Genomic DNA, 16,633 nt, shown 5'->3' on the forward strand with positions numbered 1-16,633 from the left:
AGAAAGAGAGAGAAAGAGAGAGAAAGAGAGAGAAAGAGAGAGAAAGAAAAAGAAAAAGAAAAAGGAAAAGGAAAAGGAAAAGGAAAAGGAAAAGGAAAAAGAAAAAGGAAAAAGAAAAAAAAGAAAAAGGAAAAAGAAAAAAAAGAAAAAGAAAAAAGAAAAAGAAAAAGAAAAAGAAAGAAATTCGTAAGGTGAACGGATGGTATAGGAACCTTGAGGAACAAGAATCATCAACTGAATCTTGTTTACCTTATCCTCTCCCCTTTAATTTCTTAACATCCAGGGGTAGGTGAACAGCATGTCTGCCTGTCAGTGGTGTCTTATACAAAACATTAAATGCCTGGAGCAGTGCATCTTTTATTATATGTCATAAAAATCCACAAATATTCAAATACAAAAGGAGAAGCTTAGGTATTGTGATGACAAGGAAACATGAATGTATGTGGAACAACTTACTTGTTTAAGGGTACATTCACTCACAACCAGAACGGTTTTTAATTGTTCATTGTGTGGTATTTACAATCTGATCCAAAACTTATTTATTTGTTAAGAACTTTACATTTATTTAAAATTATTTTGAGTATGTTTTGGTAACAAAAATTATCTAATTCAAACTTTCATTCTGAAAGAGACTGCGATACTCTTTATCTTCAGTCATCTAATGATATCCTTCACCTAATCCTAATAGAGTTGTCTACCAAGTATTGGTACTCATATTTTGAAAGACCAAAACAAAAACAAACAAACAAACAAACTACAAACAAAAAACCAAAACCCAAAAAGCCCTAAAAAAAACCAACCACAAAAAAATCAAAACCAGTGTTCAAACTGTTATAGACATGTTTTTCACCTTTTCTGCTCTGGTACTTTTTTTTTAACACATTCACTCCTAGAACGATTACACAGATGATTAAATTGAAATGCTGTATTTATATTTTATGATATTCCTCTGCTACATTTTCTGAAAAGAAGTGAAACAGTCCCAAGATAAAGGAATGATGAAGATATATTCATGGCTCTTTTACGTGACTTTTCTTCTCCTGCTCTTGATATGTATTGGAAAAGGCTGGAAACACTCTTCAATTAGTTCAATGCACATTTGTGCAAGCTAGGTTACAAAGATGGATAAACTACGTGATCCATATGAAGACTCATGATGGAACTGGACACACAATCTGCATCTTCAGCCCCCCCAGCAAAATGCCTCAGCCACTTAAACCACATCCTTTTCCCTACATATTTAAAAATATATGCAATAGAGAAAAATATAATAAAGACCTTTCTAAAACTGACATTTCACGTACAAGTAATGAAGGACAGAAGTATCAGAGCTCGGCACTTCATAATCAACAAGGAAAACCAAAAACTGGAACACTGTCCTGAGTTGGTTTGAGGCTTTTTTATTATTGTTTCATTTTTCTAAATACATAGAAGCAATGGGAGAAAAAAAAAAAAGCCTCACATGCCAAGACCAAAATCATGATGCACAGTTAGCAGTACAACTCTATTACTTCTCATAATAATAATAATACCTTTTATGGTGTGAAAGATCATTTCTTTCACTTGCAATTAAACATAAACCACAACACAGACAGATACAATCTGTCAATTTCTCTGCAAAGACAGTGGGTCAAAGCAATTTCCTAGAAGAGCATCACACAACCAATGTCTGAGGTAAAAAAGAAAAATGTGACAGGATCATCACCTTCAGTTCCGCATGCCATACAAAAAGAAAGCAATTTCCTCTGTTGTACACTTTGTAAATATCCACCAATACATTTAAATGAAGTATCTTCCTCCCCATTGAAAGGGAGGCTTGTTTTTCTGTTTTACTATCTATATTTTGAAGACATTGATAATTTTCTTTTTGGCTTTCAGCTGGTAATTTTCTGAGAAAGTAAGTCTTCCCATTGCCAACATCTATTTCACACCTGCAAGTGAATTTGTGATTACATCCCAGCAAAAAAGAACAGTACCAATGAAATAAAACAACTTTTTCGCTACAATATCATGAGGAGAAAAATACTAAAGACCAGATTTTCTGAGGTTACCATTTCTTTTCAAATTATCTATACAGCTTTGAAACCAGTTCAACTGTTTTGTAAAAGGGAGAAAACACACAACACAATCTTAATGTATTACCAACATGTCACATGAGTGCGAAAATCTGATGAAAATTGATATAGATTTTACAGCAGTTACTTTTCTCCCCCTAACTGTGGCATGATATGATGAGTACTCATGAGTTAATACAATCAGAAGCCCAAAGAAGAGGACATCAGTCCCAGAGGGACATTCTTTCACATAATCACAGAATGGGTCAGGTTGGAAGGTACCACAGTGGGTCATCTGGTCCAACCTCCCTGCTCAAGCAGGGTCACCCCAGAGCACATGGCACTGGATTGTGTCCAGATGGTTCTTGAATATCTCCAGTGAGGGAGACTCCACACCTTGTTCCAGTGTGTGGTCACTGCACTGACTCATATTCAGGTGGAACTTCCTGTGTTCCAGTTTCTGCCCATTGTCTCTTGTCCTATTGCTCAGCACTGCTGAGCAGAGGCTGGCTTCATCCTCTTGACACCCTCCCTTCAGATTCTGATAGACATTAATGAGGCCCCCCCTCAGGCATCTCTTCTCAAGGCTGAACAGGCCCAGCTCCCTCAACCTTTCCTTGTAGGAGAGACGCTCTTGTACTGAGGAGCCCAGAACCAGACACAGCTCCCTAGATGTGGCCTCACTAGGGCTGAGTAGAGCAACAGGATCACCTCCCTTGACCTGCTGGCAATGCTCTTGCTAATGCACCCCAGGATACCTTTGTCTTTCTTGACCACAAGGACACACTGCTGGCTCATGGACAGCTTATTGTCCACCAGGACCCCCAGGTCCTTCTCCACACAGCTGTTCTCCAGCAGGTTGGCCCCCAGTCATTACTGGTCCATGAGGTTGTTCCCCTCCAGGTGTGAGACCCTGCACTTGCCTTTGTTGAATTTCAGGCAGTTCTTCTCTGTCCATCTCTCCAGCCTGTCGAGGTCCTTCTGAAGGGCTGCACAGCACTCTTGGGTATCAGCCATTCCTCCCAGCTTTGTGTTGTCAGGGAACTTGCTGTGAAGGCCTCTGCCCCTTCATCGAAGTTATGACGAAAAGTTAAACAATACTGGGCCCAGTAATGAACCTTGAACCACCAGTGACAGGCTCCCGGCTAGACCCTGTGCCACCAATTACAACCCTCTGGGATCTGCTGTTCAGCCAGTTCTCAGTTTATGTCACTGTCCACTCACCCAGTCCACACTTCCTGAGTTTGCCTGTGAGGCTGCTGTGAGACACAGTGTCAAAAGTCTTGAAGCTGAGGTAGACAATATCCACTGCTCTCTCCTCATCCATCCAGGCAGTTGTTTCATCACAGAAGGCAATCAGGTTGGTCAAGCATGATTTACCCCTAGTAAATCCATGCTGACTACTCCTGATCACCTACTTGTCATCCATGTGGATAGAGATGGCCTCTTTTCCAAAGCACTGACCCAACCAGCATAGAGGCAATCCTACCAAGAGGTAGCAGCAGAGACACAAATCTACTTCGACCCTGGCCATACAGTGTAGCTGCTCTTTTAAGATGCAGTCATAAGGAACTTTCTTCAATATTCTTTACAAAGACATCTTCTACAAATACTCCATAACCCAACTGTCTCATTCCACACTGTTATTCCACACAAGGGTCAATCGTGATATGATTCATAATGAATTAATAAAGAAAGTAAAATATTTTCATCTACAGTCACAAAGCAATTGTTGAATAATATGCTTTATGTTTTTTTCACAGTGTAATAAAAACTGCTATTGTTCTACAGAGAGTAAGCATCAAGTGACTTTAATGTTCTTCAGAGGTATTGCAGCTTATTGCTTCAGCTGCACATCCCCTAGCACAGCAGTTTTAACTCTAGAATGTGAAAGCCCTTTCCCAATGACTAGGTTCAAGCTTCAACACCTGAGACTGGATTACCTAATATTAAGCTCTGAAATCAACAGGACATAAGTTTCCTTGCACCCTGAAGCCTTGATCTTGAAATTAACAGGAGTTTCTAAACATGGTAAAAATACCTGAACAAGCTGCTAAGTCAATTATGTGCTGTAAGACCTCAAAAGGTATGCTAGAAACATTATTATCACAGCTGAAGTGCAGATAACTCCTCAGCTGCTATAAACCACATGTTAATAAGCAAAGAAACACTGTATCAACAGTTTTGGTTAATAAGTAAAACTACAGAATTTTTTTTTTCTTTATCTGTAATTTATGTCAAATTTAATTCATCACAGAAATAAAGTGTTGCCACTTAATTGCTCTTAGTGTACAGCAAAGATGCTTACAATGAATGACGATAAGCAGGAACATGAATGAACAGTTGCCAGGCAACCAATAAATAAAGGTTCCAAATAGCATGACCTCTCTTTAAAGGATAAAGCTCTAATCATAATTATTTTTCAAATCCATTTCAGTGCCAACTAAAATCATGTTTGCAGCACTAATCCTGGCCTTCCTCATACAAAATGAAACCAAATCTGTCGTCTGATGTATCACAGATAACAAATTAAACAGACTCAACCTGCTCCTTCAGATTATGGTCAACAATGTAGTTTGAGGATGGCAAACAGGTTAGACAATAAACTGGAATCTGAAACACAGAGCTGAGAAGATTTAAGCAATTTTAATGGGTAATTAATTTTTCTTTTAAGTTACATTGTTTCTTTAAGGATCTTCAAATGGTATCAACACAAAATCCTCCAGTGTTTAACACCACAAAATAATCATTTGGTAAAGTAGAGGGATGAGACAGACTTTAAAATACCAAAACCAGATGCAGTTTGAAATGCTTTAAAAATCTATATAATACCACATTCTATCTTTATAAACTCTTACAACACAGTCTTGCTGAGTGCATAAGCAGAGCTGAGGTGCCTAGAGCAAGCACTGACCTTTTAGATGGATTCAAATAAAACTGACAAAGAGCAGCATAAATCTTAAATCAGTTAAAGAACACAGTATATCCACTTTGAAGAAACAATGAATGGTTCTGCAGGAGTTTTACATTATGCCTTCCAAATAATGGAATGGGGAGAGCTTGGGCTTGCTCACGGTTTACTGGTGGGCTAATAAATTTTATATTTATTTTAGTAAGCTCTCATGTCAGAAGACATTAGGAATACATGTTTTTGTAGCTTTATCTTGCACTACATCAAGTGATTACATAAATCTCTTTAACCATTTTATTTCTTTTCTTTAGTAGAATTGAGATTCACTAATAGCTGTGATGCTTAAACACTAAACTCACAAAAATTTCAACAGGAAAACAAGTTGAACTACAATAATAAACAAATAACTTTTGTACCTAAGATATAAGATACTATGTCAGCAGTGAACCCATACGAACAGGCACCATCCTTCCAGCCTGTCTTTGAAAAGAATATAGGCAACAGAATCCATTAACTTCCCTGCAACATTAGTAGCGGAAAATAATCTCATACTTTACAGTAGAAAATACACTCTAACAACTAAGTAGTCTACACATGTATTTCTTCGTATCAAATGAGATCAAATACCAGATCAAGGTATTTGCCTGCTTCGACAGAATAGAATTCTGTTGCCTACCATCAGACACACAATTTTCCAATTATTTTCCTTATCTAGATATATCTGCTCATCAGAGACCTTTACAGGAGCTTTTCTTTGTATCTGTATTTCATCAATAAGCAAAGAAGAAATACACCACATTTTATCTGTATTTTCCTTGACTAATATTTCACCCACTAATCAGCTTCATCACCTGATTCAGTAACTCCTCTCCATCCTTCTAAGAATTTCAGTTTGAACTCCTTGTTCTAAAAAAGTCCAGTTCGTTTCATTGATATCCTATGCAAGAGTGAGATTCAGAATTTAAGTAATTGAGAATCATGCATACTGACTGCAACTAAAAACAGTGCAGAAGAACCTGTAATTTCCTGTTAGGACACATGGCAGTATTGATAACAAAACCTCCTTAATTGCTTTTCCATAGTTTTCAGCTTGCATTTTAATGAATTATAAAAGTACTGTGTTGTGCCTGTAAACCTCACAACCAAGCCCGCTAGTTCAAAAGTGTGTAACGGTGATATTGGAGGATTTTTTCCCTCCTAAATGTTTATTCCTTTTCAGTTGCCAGCTGAAGAATGAAATTGGTCTGATTTTAAGCCTAAAAGCTTATGGAATAAAAGGTCATGCCTTACCATTTAGCAGGAGCTGGAGGCTAATTGTAAAGTTTATTAACAATGAAAACAATGGGGTTCTCAGAAACTTATTACTATGGAGGAAACTGATGTTATTTTTCTGAAGTTTGGATTCCACTGTGTTTTGTTCCACAATATGCAATTTAACTATCCCACTTTTGAAAATGGGAGACGACTGTATTGTTTTAAAGAGCTGCTCACACTAAAATAAGAGTCATTTTAAGATCTCCCCTAGGGATTCAAGTCTATACATTTAGCATTAGAAGGAGGAAAACAGAGCATAAGTGCCAGCTTGAGGAGAGAGATGATGCGGCATGCTTTCTCTCTAGTGTTTCCCACATCACAGATACAGTCAATGAACCTAGGTGCAAGCCGAAAAACACTTTCCACAACAGGGCTTAGGCAGATACTCAGCTGAGTAAGAGTAAGCAGTATTATGTTCCGGAGATCAATTGTATTCTAGATGCATGCTGATCCTGGCTTCTGATCAGGGTACTTTTGTTTCAATAACCATGTTTCCCATAACAAAATGGTAACATTTGTTTTCATTTTTTTATATTGAATATTTTATAAAATATAAACACACTTATTATTCAAGTCCATACAAAATCTAAGGGATGACATTAGGAGATAAAATTGCAGAGCAATACCAGCTCAAACAGTGCAATATTGTTTGGTTCAGGAAAGCATATATATATATATATACACACTAGATGGATGGGACTTGTGAAAGACCATCTATAGACACTCCCAGTAACACACAAAAGAGTTATCTTTGATCCACACAAATACTATAGTGAGGAGCCCAGTAGGGGGAAGAAGGTAGTTCATTGCTCTATCATTTTTTAGTAACAATTATCTTCTATGTATTTGACTCAGTTTTATATTTGGAATGCTCTTTTAATAACTGTTATTCCATTCACTATCTCACTGGTAGACATCTTCCCCTGCTGGTAAACTGAAATAGCTGAAAATAGCAGCAAAACTCTACATTGATGACATAGTCTTTCACTAATATACTGCAAGAGGTTACTGTTTTGGACCAATAGTTCAGCTGTAAAAGAGGGAGCTAACAGTGTAGTCCTTAGTTTTTCTCATGGTGTCAGAAACAAAGTCTCACAAAAATGCTACTGGTAATCAATGAACTTCGAACACTAATGCTAAAAGCTTCCTTCACATACAACTATGTGATTCCTGCCCTTCATCATAATTTCTTAACCTATCATTTACAATCATCTCTCATGAAGCTTTAGCACAAAGCTCTCACCAGTACAGAGTGCAAGCATGACCCTCTCGTGTACCATACTCCATGATCTGAATCCTACTCTGTTGTGTCTATTACATGAAATACTGCATACATTTCAGGATAGACAGCTGAATTCAGCTATCATTGGAAGTTTGAGGAATTCTTCCATGCACCTGTTTGGCTAAAAGAAATTTTACAGAGAGACAACTAAATTACAAGGAACAGAAATGTTGATACAAGCTTGTAAACTTCAGTTTTGTGTTCTAACTTTTAAAAGGAAACACTATTATTTAATGTCTTTGAGCTACAGTAATATCTCTTAAGACTTGCCTTGGCTCACAGCACTGAAACAAACAAACCAAAAAATTCAACAAGACTGCACAGATTTTACTTATCAGTCAGGAAACTGGATCAAACAAGACAGAACAAGAGGAAATAAATCATCTCCACATTTTATAATGATCAACAGGTATTATCTGTACTTTACTTAAAGACAAGAAAGAATGAAAAGTAAATCTGCATTCCAACCATCCTAAGCACTTTTTTCAGTGACGTTTTATTCAACTATATGTACACCACTTCTTTCCTGAAGCCTACTTTGCATACTTATTCTCATTGTCATAAAAAAATCTGTTACATTTTCACAATTTACTATGAAGTACAATTGCTTTATGCACTTGTGCTGACATGCAGAATTGTACAGCACAATACATACTTACTGTTGCCAAGTCCTTTGCCTCAAATTTCCTATGCTTTTAGCCTTTGCTGTTCCCAGCAAAAAGAAAATGGAATGTTCGGCACTATCCAAACAACGTGAACACGGCAATGGCTGTCCTGGGGCAAATCTGAGGTTCATTTAGGCCAGGACCATGTCACTAGCAGTGGTCAAAGGCAGTGACCTAGGGAAAAGCCCCATATTAGGACAACTCTCATATAATACAGCAATCCCCTGGAACACTCTTCTGGCTCCCAGCAATGTGTTGCTCAAAGACTTAAATATGAAGAGACTGGAAGCGTTGGCATATGACAACACTCTTTGTTTTCAGAAGGGCTGGAAAGAAGAGCAGGAGATGGCATATTTCAAAGAGGAGAAATATGTGCCCTCATCACACACACATGCCACTTCATTCTATCCAACAGTGTTACTCCTGATATTGCCTTTACCCTCAAAAAGTGCTGTTTCCCATATGGAAGAGGTGGCAAAAATGAAAGTGTTTCCCTTCTTTCCTCAGAAAACCTCCTCCTGACTGGAGCTGGCCTCCTGTTCATATTCCACTTGACTAAACCAATCTTTTTCTCCTCCCACACTAGCTCCATCTGCCGCCCGTCTCTCCAGCAGAGCCAGATGCCAGCAAAGCAGACTGCTGTGGGAGGAGAAAGTTCTGTCGCTGGAATTTCATCCCTATACTCTGCAGGGGGCCAGCCTGTGAAGCCTGGAAGGATACAGAGAGCAACTTCCTCTCTTCCACACTCCTTCCCCTTCTCATCAGTAAAGAAGGCAGCTGAGGACATGAGCAGGATAAAACTTCAGTGTGTGCTCTGAAATATGCAGCTTTAATATTCATATAGCAGAAGTCTCACAATTTTACTCCAGACTTGAGCATGGTACGCACCAGATAAATAGACGTGAGAAGATGAGTCCTGCTCCAAAGGGCTTGCAATCAAACAGAAGCTGAGATGTGAATTTGTGATAAGGATTAAATGAGTGACTAGACCACAGACGACAGAGAAAAAAGAGTCAGATTTATAATCAGGAGAGATTTTAATGATGGAGTAAAAAGACAATACTTTCTGGAGAGATGGAAGTCAAAGAAAGAAGCAATGGATGAATGTTGTTAAGCTGAGAGAATTGCAAAGGAAACTGCCTGTAGAGAAGGAAAGAGTAGGATGAAAACAGACACGGAGAAAGAAAATGTGGGTTCTTTATACATTTGATGTGATCTTGCATGAGACAGAGAGAGAAAACATACAGGTAAGAACTTTAGACAAAAAGGGAGACAGTCTAGGAACGGAGGAGGATCTGCATGAGCAATCTTGTCAGAGAAAGGAGCAAGAATGTGTGTCACTTAGTGAGAACAAGAGCTCATACAAAACAAGCAAGTGTGCATATGTGTGAGACAGGGACACAGACTTTATTTTTCTGAGAGAAAGAATTATGGGAACCCAGGAGACTAAAGAGACTAAAACCAAAAAAGGCTGGTGAACGGGTGCAGCAGAAAGTTTTGAGTGAGGTTAGCAGGACAGAAGAAAGTGAAGGTACCGAGTGATCTAACAGAAAACCAGAATTATGTATAAGAAGCTGAAAGAGCACATATAAATTACAGAGACATAACAAGAAAAATCAAGAAGTTGAACAGCCAAGGAAAAGAAGGAAAATAGACACATCACATTGCAGTATAGTAAGGGATCACAGCAGAACAAATGGAGGGACAGTATTGAGAAAAAGGAGGAAAGAATATATGCAAAGATGATCAAAGTCAGTAAAGGAACATTAGTTAAGTGGAAGCACTATGTAAAAACTCCTAATGGGAAAACTGGGAGTCTAGATAAAGGTGACTGGAAATGGATGTTCACTGAACTGTCAGTGTAAACTCCTAGGGTTTGCCCCACCTTGGTATCCCCACATTTTAATCTTCATTTTCTCTCGGAAAAATACTGTTTCCTTGTCCTCCACACCCCCTAACTTCCGAGCTGTAGTTGCACCTTTATGCCGTTTGTTTCACTATTTCTAGTGGCAACTCTTTTTCTTACGTCTACATGGGAAAAAGATCTTATTTTTTTTCAGACACTCTACCACAAAGAAACGTGCCAAAAATCTCAAGTTTCCTTCCTCCTGTCCCCATAATGCTCTTCCATTCATTCTTCTTTGAAAAAAAAAAAAAACCAAAAAAAAAAAAAAAAAAACCAAAAAAAAAAAAAAAAAACCAAACAAGGCTGGGGAAACCCAGCAATACAGTGGTATCTTAAGTCCAAGACATCCAGCGAACCTTTCCCGAGCTGCATGTACATACTGCGCCCCAGGTTTCCTCCGTGCCCGGGTGAGGGTTTCCCGTCTCCCGCGGGCGAGGGCAGCGGGAGGCACGGGCTGCGCTCCAGCGCTAGGCATCGCGCTGCCGGGATAACGGGATCTCCGGCTGAAACGCATCCATCAGGCGGGGCAGCGCGGGGAGGGGAGCTAGCTACCGGCTGCTGGAAGGAATGCCTACACAGACGTATGCCCTGGCTGCTGGAAGACATGGCTGGCTGGCTATTTGATTTGATTTGAGGGACATAAAAAACGGGAAGGGAGGAAAGGGAGAGGGGGAAGCACACACGCTCGCACACGCATCCGGCTGATCTTACCTCCACATTGAAATACTGCTCCGCTTTGCACACTGTAGCACATAAAATCCAAATGAAGGTTTGCAAGAAAAACACCCTGGACTGAGACACGAAATCCAACCGGCTTCCAGTGCTGGATGCGAGTACGATCATAGTGAACTGTGCTTCAGCGGGTGGAAGATCTCTCTCTTTCTCTCTCTTTGCCTTAAACAAATGCACAAACAAACCAACCTCCCCCGTGTCGGTGAAGAGCCCGTAGCGCAGGTTCACCCACAGCCGGGGAGGAGGGGGAAGAGAAGGAGGAGGAGGAGCAGACACTTCACAGCACAGGCGGCGGCGCGGCAGGGTCAGCTCTCGCTCATCCTCACCACCAGCCCCGTAAAGAGGGAATGTGGCGTCCGAGTGCAGTCGCTGCTCCTGCACGACTCCTCTGCCCAGCAGCAGCAGCTGCCTCCCCGTGTCCTCCCTCCGCTCCCGCCTCCTCCACCTCCTCCGCCTCTCCTCCTCCTCTCCTGCCTCCTCCCCTTCAGCCTCCGCCTCCTCCTGGGGCGGGTTGGCTCGGCTCGGCTCGGCCCGGCCCGGCTCCGTGGCGTGGCCCGACTCGCCTCGGTCCGGCTCGGCTCTGCCCGGCTCCCGCTCGGCTCGGCTTCCTGCCCTGCCTCGCCTCGCCCCCCGCCGCTCCCCTCCACTCCAGAATGTTCAGCCGAAACCTACATGGACCCGCCCCGTAGGCGGCCTAAAGGCGACGGCCCCACCAGGCGGCCCCGCCGCGCCAGCGCCGCACGGCCGGGCTCGCCGGGCCCCGGCCCGGAGCCTCCGGGGGCGGCTGCTGGGGAGCGGCGGCCCGGGAGCGGCCCGCGGCCTTTCCCCACGGTCCCGTCCCCAGGAGCCGCACGAGTGCCGGAGCCTCCCCGCCCTCCTCACGGGAGGCGCCCGGCGCGGAGCGAGCGCCCCGAGCCACTCGCGGCTCCCGCCGGCGCTGGCGCGGCCGCGCGGTGCCCGTGCCCGGGGAACGCCTCGCTCCCCTGCCCGCGCTGCTGCTTGGGTGGGTGAAAACCTGCTCAATGCGTCCGAAAATAGGGCCACGCACTTAAGGGAAAACAGCGTGTGAAATACTGTAGCACAGACTAACTTTGTGCTGGATATTGCCGTGTTCAAAATGCCTTGTGATTACGGCAGATGAACTACTCCTGCAATGATTTAATGGTAAACGGGAGTTTTTATGCGGCCCTTTGATATGTCATCCAGTGAAAGGAAGGTGAGATGATCCCTAACATCAGTGGACATGATACTGCAATAATGCATCTTGGGGGGGGCGGGGGGAAGGGGGAAGGCAGGGGAAAAAAACCCCAAAACGCCGAGCTTACTGACAAAAAAAAAAAAAAAATCGTATCTTTTACTTGTTTGGGTATCAAAAAACATCCAAAGACACGTGATAATTATATGGGACGAACTGGAAGAAAAAAAAGACGTGAAATTTCTATACTCTGATAGTTGAGGCCAATGGGTGAAATTAAAACACATGCAGACTAGATGTATGCAATTTTGACAGCACCTAGTAGCAGAATGTAGGAGTGTATTATGTTGTCCACCATTTGGTATCTTAAGAGTAAGGCAGTTATCTGAAGAAGTCCTGATCTGCCTAACCAAAAGTAATCCTGTTGAAGCAGAATTCCTTATGTGATATACTTTTTTCATGTTAAATGCTTGATCTAAAGGCACTTTCTGTTCTTCTGATCGTTAGTGATGTGAATGGTGAAATTATGAAATGCAGAGTTGTCAGCAAGCTAAAAGGACCTGTTGGCACTTCAGTGACAAATACAGGAAGTCAAATTAAAGAAATGAACAATTAAGCACAAGTTAAAGAAATGTCTTGGAAAAAGCAGGAGAAAATTCAATACTGACTCATGCAAATTATATTTGGGAAGAAAAATTAAAAAGTAAAATCAAAAGGATACTGGTAAAATAACAGCACTTGATAAAATAACGTGGGGGCTGTAATGTAAATATGAGTCAGCAATGTGCTACCATTAAAGAAAAAAGACAGCCTCACTGTGGAGTGTATTAATAGGTGTGCAGTACATCTGACAGGACAAATAATTTTTCTGCAAGGGATTGATGAAGCCAACTGTGTTTGGACTCAAACTGAAGACAGTCCAGAGGAAAATTACAAAATACTAGAACGTGTAGAAAGTTAGACATGGGTGTAGAAGTTGAAAGAACACTAGTCTAAGAAGATAGAAATAAATGGTCTCTTTATGTGATAAGTGTTGCTGTTAAAAGGACACAAATATTTCATCCTTTCTGGGAAAAAACGTCATCTAAATTATTAAACTCATAAACTTTATAAAGTTCAGATGCAACGTTGGACAAAATTTTCTAAAATGTTGCAGTTTATATACTGATATATATATATATGTTTATTTATACTGGAACTATAATGTTCCAAATTTGCATTTGGAACAAGATACCTACCTAGTGGAAGTGTGGAATCTCTGCCATATGTAGGTTTGATAGGCAAGATTATTGTAGTTAACCTCTCTATTCTTAGGGAAGTGGATTGTATTATGAGATCCAGTAAACTTTTTTACTTCTAGCAAAAGTAATTCAGTAATTTCTTTCCTTTTATTACTGTGAATTCATCATCGTAACTGCAATGAAGGAAACACTAACTTTATACTGTCCCTATTGTTTTTCATCTTTCCCAAACGGACTGTGTCTGTGCCCTCAGTGAACACTAGCTTTATGTTTGCCAGTCTATTTTGTATAGTCTGCCATTAGTGCAATATCCAGAAATGGAAACGGAAATGAAAATAGATAAGTTACTGTAACTGGAATTTCATTTGTCTGCCCTGCCAGGACTGCTGTGGCTATTTATTGTGAAAAGCACAGGGCCATAAATACAGCTACCTCCTTCCTTTACACTGTATCCATTGGAAGAAAGAAGAAGGAAAACAATGGTTTGAGTAGAATAGTGGACAACAAAGGCACCTGAATGTTTCTTAAGTGTGTTTGAGGAAGAGAGAGAAAGATCACACAGGTAGAGAGAGATTGGTAAGGAAAGAGAACAATGTATGAATAGGAGCGCCAAGGGAGAGACAAGGCATATGGAGGACGGAGAAGATATTTGAAGTGAAAAATATCATTCAGGAATGCTTGTGTGAGTGAAGAAGTGCCAGCAATGGTGGGAAAGGGCTTTGAATATTTATGAGTAAGCTGCGGGCAGAAACATACAAGAGTAGGGTCAGAGCCTCATGAGACATGTAAGAAGGAAAAAGAAAATAAAAAAGAATTTATATCTCCATACAGAGCACTGTTTGTACTTATGTGTGTATGGGATTATGATAGAGATTAAAGAAAAGACAAAAAAAGCAACAAAGATGAAAGGGTAAGTAAACAAGTAAAAGAAGAAAGCAGAATAATGAAATAGGAAAGAAATGGGAAGTGTTTGTTGAAGTGCTTGAATGATTCAAGTCATGTACTTTATAAGCATCTTACAGATTTTTATCTTTATCAAATACCCATATGATTTTTATATTCTTGCTTATGGCAGTTACCAGCAGTAATTAATAAGCAGTAAGCTGTTGCAGGGAAGCAAAATTGAAAAACTGAAATTGAAAGTTTTAGTTTTGAAACTTTTAGCCTTTTAAAAAAGGCAGGAAGAGATCTCTCTCTCTCCTGAGTTACCAGTTAGCCCATATACCATCAGAGTTTCTTAGACTCTAGAATGTATCTTTTATGGATGACTATAGTCACAGCTTTGCAATGAAAAAATACCAGAATCTGACATAGACATGATGCATTCACATGTCCAGCTTTGAACAAATGGCAAAAATCTTTCACTGTTCTGTCTACCAATTATGAATAGAAAGTCATGTGATAAATTTAAAAAAAAAATCAAAATATTACATGTCGTCCTTTCTGTGCTTTGTGTTGCTTAGCTGCAGATAGTACCAGCTGGAACTTTTAAAAAGAGAGCTTCATTACAAGATATAACAAAACACAAAGAGTGAAGGTAGATATCATGTATTTCACACTTATATTTAGTTGTGGTTTGGAAAAGATTTTCTAGATGCCTTGCCTTTTACTAGTGGAATGAGATTTTCATAGATGTGTCCGTATGAATTCTGTTTGACTATTTGAAAGGTCCTACAGGATGTGAAGGCAATGAGTGAGTTTAACAGCATAGGAGGGATTATTACATTGAATATATATTCCTGTCAGGATTACACTCATATTGCCTGTGTTCAGGTATCTATGTACCCAAGGTTCACTGAACGTATAAGGTTATCCTGTCAGGAAGTAGAACTGACTTACACTGTCAGTGCAGTTTACTATGTTGTCTTGCAGCTCCGTCAATGGCTTTATAAAGGACCTAAGTAAAGATAACAAGAAATAACAGTGTAAAACCTCACACATAGTTGTAGAATCACAACAAAAATGCTTAGAGTCATAAAAATCAGTAATATTTCAGAATATTTTGGTCCATGTGTGGCTGGGGTTTTTGACAAAGAGACAGTGAAGTCAGAGAGGAAGAAAATCTGAAAGTGTAAATTTTAAATTTTTTTTAAAGGCAGTTCTAAATTGAATGTCTAATTCATTGAACCATAATATCGTAGAATAATTTAGTTTCAATTAGACCTTTATAAGTCATGTCCAACTCTGCACAAAGCAGAGGAAACTCAGGTTAGGTTACTCTGGTGCTTACTCAGGGAGTTATGAATCAAGTTAGTCTAACCCAAGCATCATTTCCTCATCTGCAATGTGATTTCTCTGTCTCAGGTAGCTATTTTGAGGGTAAAGTCTCTGTGAGGCGTTTGTCAGGCTTTCAGTTATTTTGGTCTTTGTAGAGACAACACCCATTTCAACAAGTAGAGCAGGTATCTCGTCTTGAAGGCGGGAGAAGTGGTCAAGACAAATAGGTACAGAAAATAGAATTCTGTAGCTGAAGACTGAGAGAAATATATTTGAAAGAGAAAGAACATAGAGTGAGAAAGAGAAATGGCTCCTGGAAGAAAAACATCAATAAGTATACAATAATAAAAAAAATCTCTTTTTTTGATAATAACATTTTTAGGAACGTGAGTTATTACTGGCTTAATGAAGAAGAGGTAAAAAAATGCACTGAAGGAGTTAAGTCCTTACTTATTTACTCTGTGCAACTGTTCACATGAAACTTTATTTTCTTTACTTTATGACAATTGTCATGCTGCTTTTTTCTCTCCCTCCCTTGATGCCTTCTCTCCATGCTTTCTGATTTTTTGCTTTCTTGCAGAGCAAGAAAGGCCCAATCAAGCATCAAGTCCATCAACAATTCCCCAAAATATTTATCTCAAGTTAGAGGATTCTTTACAGCCAAAAGCTTACGAGTAGTCCAGCTTTCCTTTGGACTCATGATTATTCACTGAGTTTACAATAGGGTCTGAATGGCAATCCAGTGGTTCTAAGATTTTAACAATCTCCTTCATTTTTACGAGGTGTCCTGTGTTTAAGATTGATATTGCTATTAGCTAAGAGAAGAACGCAGTACATGAAACAGAAAAAATAACACAGAGGAGTGTCAGGTGAGTCTGGTAGATTTGAGGAGGAAGACACGAGGAGTTCTAAAAGAATACCCAGGCACAGCAAAATGGGTTGAAAAGTAACCAGGTCCCCTGAGAAATATTGAAGGGTTTTGTCAAGAAAGACACAAACAGGTGTCTGCCATAAATATGTTTCAGAGGTGTTTAAAGGACTAGTTAATAGATGGCTTCTACAATTTGAATCTTAAATGGAAGATAATTATTTCATGTTTTGTGTTGCTCAAACCCA

General features: G+C 40.0%; 1 protein-coding gene across 1 annotated transcript in view; it reads right to left on the reverse strand.

Moving 5' to 3' along the window:
- Window positions 1-11,301, reverse strand: part of MMP16 (matrix metallopeptidase 16) — a 174,906-nt gene extending 163,605 nt beyond the window's left edge. Inside the window, exon 1 of the mRNA XM_042035766.1 lies at window positions 10,844-11,301. Coding sequence (XP_041891700.1) covers window positions 10,844-10,975 — 132 coding nt within the window. The 5' untranslated portion in view covers window positions 10,976-11,301. The remainder of the gene's footprint in view (window positions 1-10,843) is intronic.
- Window positions 11,302-16,633: the final 5,332 nt, after the last annotated feature.

The sequence above is a fragment of the Corvus kubaryi genome, unplaced genomic scaffold, assembly GCF_017639235.1.
Source record: "Corvus kubaryi isolate FWS band 111438036 unplaced genomic scaffold, C.kubaryi_AGA036_p1.0 37385, whole genome shotgun sequence".
Lineage (NCBI taxonomy): Eukaryota > Metazoa > Chordata > Aves > Passeriformes > Corvidae > Corvus > Corvus kubaryi.